General features: G+C 38.9%; 1 protein-coding gene across 1 annotated transcript; it reads right to left on the reverse strand.

Moving 5' to 3' along the window:
- Positions 1-5,063: 5,063 nt before the first annotated feature.
- LOC138169904 (insulin growth factor-like family member 1) lies at positions 5,064-5,456 on the reverse strand. Its single transcript, XM_069099469.1, has one exon. It carries the CDS (start codon positions 5,454-5,456, stop codon positions 5,064-5,066), a length of 393 nt encoding a protein of 130 aa, XP_068955570.1.
- Between the last annotated feature and the right edge of the window lie 858 nt (positions 5,457-6,314).

Genomic DNA, 6,314 nt, shown 5'->3' on the forward strand with positions numbered 1-6,314 from the left:
CTTGTTGGTTTTGTTGCCCAGCCCCCTGTCTGTGCTTGGAGGCAGGGGCTGGAGCTGTGTGAGGGGAAGGACACCCCCCCACCCCCGAACTTTATTTGAACTCTTGTTTTGAATTGAAGTGATAATGTATCTATGTACTTTGTGTTTGTTTAAGGGCCAGTGGCCACTTTGGTAACTTTAGTTCTGTACTTTGAAAATGTGACCTAAGAAATGTTCAGAGCTAATTCAAAAGTAAATTGTCTATGCTATGGGCATGAAAGATCTTGGGGCCGAATGTAATGGGAATGCAAATTTGGAAGATCTTCCCTGCCCCTAGGCTAAAGTGCACCAGAAGCCTGGGGAGGGAGGCTTGTTTTTCAGTAGATACTTTTTGATTGGCCAGTGGGTCAATAAGGTTGTTACATTCTCTGAGCCAGGAGAAGGCTATATAAGCTCTGATGTGTAGCTTTGTTTTGGGACTCACTTTGAGAAGTGTTCTGTGATTTGATCTGAATTCTGGGAAGCCGTTGTTGAGAGTCCCCCGGCTTTGAAAAACCCAGATGTGGAAACCCAGATGTTGACCGGGTATGGATGTAATGGTTGGACAGTTTGGAAAGCTGTCTACTTGATCTGTTAATGTCTTGATAATTCTGTCTGTATATTTTGAAGTTTGGGGTGCTCACCTTTTTCCTCTGAACAAGGTAAACGATATATGTCTGACTGATTAAAGTAAGCTTGTTAACCCATTCTGAGTTGCTTTCCTTTAACAAAGCAGATCCAAGAACCTGTATGGGCAGCAAACCCTGAGGACGCACTTGGGGTGCTTGCTGCTACAGTCCCCCATGATTCTCACTTGCCTCCAGCATGATATGGATGGCTAGTGGTTTGCAGAAATCAAACTTATGCTGCCTTAAGAAATATATAAAATGCATATGAAATTTTATAGAGCTATCAAAGCTGGGAGGGATTTGACAAGCACATATTTTTGACTTCACAGAACCTTGTAGAAACACTGGAGAGATAATGGGAGAACACATTTGTTGTATGAGGAAATTCCTAATATGTCCATTGTAACCTTTTCTCTTAAGGCATATCCAGAAGAATTTAATACTCATATTCTGAATTCCATAAGTGAAAAACTAATGGTGTTTCTAAATTGATATTCCTCTTGAAGGATGGCACAGAATAAAAAATAATTTCCCTCCCCCAGGATATCTACTTATAAACCCATCTAATGTTAATTAACAAAAAAGTTCAATGCAATGTTTTTGGGGGCATACTGCATAACCAAAAATCACATATCCAAAAATTGCTTTCCTGTGGGACTGCAGGTGATCTCTCTGCACAGTTTGAACAGTAACTAAACAAAATATTAAAATCAACTTTTTAAAATTTAGCTTTAACTTGGGGAGTAATTTTGTAATGCGTCATGCTACTTTTAAAGCAAGGAGAATGGGGCATATGATTGCTCTGCTTGTGTTATCTCAATACTCTTAATTTATAGTTACTTAATATTGAGTAATTATGGGATCATAGGATTTGGATGGTGTCTTAGAGATCATCTGATCCAAATTTCACATTTTAAAGATAAAGAAACTGTATAATAGAGCCAGGATTTAAACACACATCCTCCGACTTTGAATCCATGATGTTTGCCAACATACTATGAATTTAATGAATAAGTGAGCTTCCTGGGGATTCTTAAAGGTTAAATGATTTGTCTATGGTCATATGTGAATAAAGAATATATTCACATATAAGAATAAAGGGCAAAACTGTCACCAATATCTTCCTCCTACATGATGCATTTCCTTTTCTTCCATCTACTAGTATCTCCCCCTTCCCATTTACCTTATAAATATTTTGCAAACAATTATTTATATTTTGCTGTTTCACCCAACATATTTTAGGCTCCCTAAAGTTAAGGACTGTTGCATTTTTGTCTTTTTGTTCCAAGCCTTTAGCACAGTGCCTAAAATTGTGGGTACTTAATAACTGTTTGCTGATTAATTCCTAACTCCAAGACTAGGGGCCAGCTCTTTATTTATATGCTTGACTAGACAGCCATTTTAGATAACTACAGATATATACATGTGTTACCTGATATTTATATTTCCCCTCTGGGCCAAGGGTAAAGCCTGAAACCTGACTGAATCTGGGAATTGTACTCACAGACAGTGTTTGTTTTTTTCCCACCCTGTATTACAGACCCTCATCACCTCATTCATACCTGAACTACTGCAATAGCTTGCTGTTGTGTCTGCCTGCCTCGACTCTCCTCACTCCAATCCATTATCCATTCAGCCACTAAAGTTATCTTCCTAAAATGAAGATCCAATCATGCCACGCTCCTACTGAATAAACTCCAATGGCTCCCTATTGCCTTGGGGAACAAATACAGAATGATCAGTTTGGCATTCAGAACCCTTCATCACCTATCTTCTTTCTATCTTTCCCGTCTTCTTATACCTTACTTCCCAAAATGACTTTTCAATCCAGTGAGACTGGCCTTCTATGTTCTATGAACAAGATAATCCATCTCTCTGCTCTGGGCATTTTCTCTGTTTGATCCCCATGTGTGGAACACCATCCCTCCTCCACTCCTATTGACTTCTCTAGATTTCTTTAAGTCCCAATTAAAATCCCAGCTTCTACAGGAAACCTTCCCTAATCCCTCTTAATTCTATTGCCTGCCTTCTATTAATTATCTAATTTATTCTGTGTATAGTTTGCTTTGTATATATTTGCTTGTATGTTGTTTCCCCATAGGATTGTAAAATCCTTGAGGGTGGGAATTTTCTTTCGCCTCATTTTGTATCTGCAGTACTTAGCACAGTGCCTGGCACATAACAGGTGCTTATCAGTATGGATGGATTAGATACAGACATTTGTCATATGCAGGGGAGTGGAGAGTGATCTAGACTTCATAAGACAAGAAGGGAGTTGATGCTATGCACTGGTTACTACTTTGATGGTGAAGATTCAGCAAATACACCAAGTCAAAGACAGATTCCCTTATGAATGGCGGGATCCTCCAGATCTTGATTACAGATGATACTTTGTTAATTGCATAAAGTTCCAGAATATTGCGCAATGTCCTAAAAGAGATCTGCAAGGACTGATTGGCATTTGTCCTAAAATTCACAGAGGAATCACCCTGGAGATAAAGCATATCTATTGCCCAGATTTTCACATGCATTTAGAAGAACAATCTCTAGAGCTTATCCAGCACTATGCATATCTGGGACAGAGAGTACAGAAAGATAATGAGCTAGATCAGAAGGTGAGTAGTAGGAGGAAAATGGATTGGAATGTGTTTGGAATTTACCAGTGTTACTATACTATATGACTAGATGTGATATAAAGACAAAAGATTTGTGGGAGGAAGCCTAGCCTGCCAGCAACACCGATGGTAAAGACACAAGTGTTGTTCTGCCCTGATTGTGCCAATTATAGTAGGATGGCAGACACTCCTAGAGAACACTGAGATACCATAGAGAGGCCCATGCCAGGCTGGTTATTAATTGGCTTTATTAGGACTGATTGATTTAATTCTATTTTGATGAGAGCAAGATAAGTTCCCCCTCCCCCTCCAATCACCCCTCTTCCACTCCACTGTACCTCTTTTATGTGAGCTAATTAACCCCATTCAGTCTCCCTTTCCCCTTCTCCCAGTACATTCCTCTCTCTCACCCCTTACTTTTATTTATTTGGTGTTTTAGGTATCATTCCATCATATTCTACTCATACCTATATCTGTTGTCTATGTATCCTCCTTCTAACTGCCCAAATCATCAGTTCTTAGTGGTTACAAGTATCATCTCCTCATGTAGGAATGTAACCAGTTCAAACTTATTGATTTCTTCTAATTTCTCTTTCCTGTTTACCTTTTTATGATCCCTCTGATTCTTTTATTTGAAAGTCAATTTTTCTATTCAATGCTGGCCTTTTCATTAGAAATTTGCAAAAGTCTTCTATTTCATTAAAAATCTATTTTCCCCCGGAAAGATTATGCTCAGTTCTGCTGGGTAGATGATTTTTGGTTGTAATCCTCACTCCTTTGTCCTCTAGAATATCATAACCCAGGACCTCTGATCCTTTAACAGAGAAGCTGCTAAATGTTCTTATCCAAACTGTGGCTTCGTGGTGTTTGAATTGCTTCTGGTTGCTTGTAATATTTTCTCCTTGACTTGGGTACATTATTCCTGGGAATTTTTATTTTGGGAACTCTTTCAGGGAGTGATTGGTGGCTTCTTCCTTCAATCTATATTTTACCCTCTGTATATAAGATAGTGGGGTAATTGTCCTTCATGATTTCTGAAAAGATGATGTCCAGGCTCTTTTTTTTATAATGGCTTTCAGGTATAAAGGCTTTTCATGGTTTTCAAAATTTTTCAATAATTTTTAAATGATATCTCCTCAATCTATTTTCTGAAACAGTTATTTTTCTAGTAAGATATTTCACAGTTTCCTCTATTTTTCATTCTTTTAACTTTTTTTATTGTTTCTTGATGTCTCATGGAGCCATTAGCTTTCACTTACTCAATTCTATTCTTTAAGGAATTGTTTTCTTCCATGAGCTTTGTGGAGCCGTTTCCATTTGGGTATTTCTACTGGAGTTCTTTACTTCAATGAATTTTTATATTTCTTTTTCCATTTGGCCAATTCTATTTTTTAAGGAGTTTTTCTCTTCAGTAGATTTTTGAACCTCTTTTACCATTTACCTATTCTGTTTTTTAATGTATTATTTTCTTTTTTTTCCTTTTTCAAATTTGTAACATTTTTATTTTAAGTTTCAAATTCCCTCTCCTTCCTTACTCCTCCCCCTTTCTGAGATTGTAAGTAATCAGATATAGGTTAAGCTTGTGTAATTATTTAAAACATTTCTATATTAGTCATTTTATACAAGATGACTAGAATGAAAAGAAAAAAAAATGAAAGTCAAAAGTAGGATGCTTCAGTCTGTATTGAAACAATATCAGTTCTTTCTGTGGAGTTAAATTATTCAGAGTTCTTCACTGCTTAATGTTGCTGTTCCTGTGTACAATATTCTCCTGGTTCTGTTCAATTCTCTGTACATCAGTTCATGCAAGTATTTCCAGGGTTTTTTTTTTAAACATCCTGCTTGTCAGTTCTGACATCTGATCTGAACTGGAGCTCACCATTTCACAATCACTTCTCTCAGTTCCTCCCCTGGTCTTATTAACCACAATGTACTTTTCCTGGTCAGAGAAGGGGCAGCAATGCTGAGAGCAGGGGTTAAAGTTGAGTTTAGGACCACACTTCAGAGGCAAGGACTGGACACTGCCATCATCGCAGCATTGACTTTCCTGGGGGTTGTAGGCCACCATACCACACAGGAGCCAGGGCTGGTACATGATCACCTGGGGGCCCAGAGGGATCACTGGAGCACCTAAGGACAGGATAACCATGATGAAGATGGAGAAAATAACTGTGATGTAGTTTTTTGATGCCATGAGTCCTGCCTGAGTAGTGTCTGTAGGACTTGATGCCAGTGCTACAACTGCCAACTTCCTGAAAGTTTGAGAGCAGAGATACTCTCATCCCTTCAATGATCCTGGGCTTTTATACCTCTTGGAGTTAGGGAGAATCCACTCATTAATAGAGACTTGTAAGATTCTGTGGAAATAGACTCAAAAGGTTGGGAGGCTGGGTCTCCTCGAGGTAAGAAATTTTCCTTTGACTTACTAATTCTTTCTACCCCACTCTCTCTTGCTCAATAGCCCCAGCCTGTCTTTCTCCTCCAGACACTGCTCTTCCTCTACCCTATTCTTGCCTCCTCCCTCCCTCCTTTTCCTTAAGGGTTTCCCGCAGTTTATAATATAGCTACCCTGCCAGGTGGCCCAGAACCCAGCAACACAGACTGAGGAAGACCTTAAAGCATAAAACAAGATTCAAACAAAAAAAAATCAGGTTTATAATGCACACTGCACCCCTGATATGGTAAGGGACCAGCAAATCTGGCAACTGTCACTATGCAAGAGACCAGCATTGGAAATCAAGGCTCCACCCAATGACTGTAGAGGTGTTCTGAGCAAAGTTTGTGGGATTCAATCCCCATCTACCCCTTTCCGTCCCCTTCTCAACTAACGTAACTGTCTGTGGTAGGACAGGGACACCCCATCTTGGCTCAGGTTGACATCAGAGTGTAATGCTAAGGGAATTTAAAGATCTTCCCTGGCCCTTAATGGGCCTCAAGTGCTTAATTATTATTTTCTTAAGCATTTTTGGTACCTCCTTTCCCAAGATGTTCACTCTTTTGTTCATAATTTTCTTCCATCACTCTCATGTTTTTCCCAATTTTTTCCTCTACT

The sequence above is a fragment of the Petaurus breviceps genome, unplaced genomic scaffold, assembly GCF_028583685.1.
Source record: "Petaurus breviceps papuanus isolate PSGF00001 unplaced genomic scaffold, PetGlider_PUasm1.0 38, whole genome shotgun sequence".
Lineage (NCBI taxonomy): Eukaryota > Metazoa > Chordata > Mammalia > Diprotodontia > Petauridae > Petaurus > Petaurus breviceps.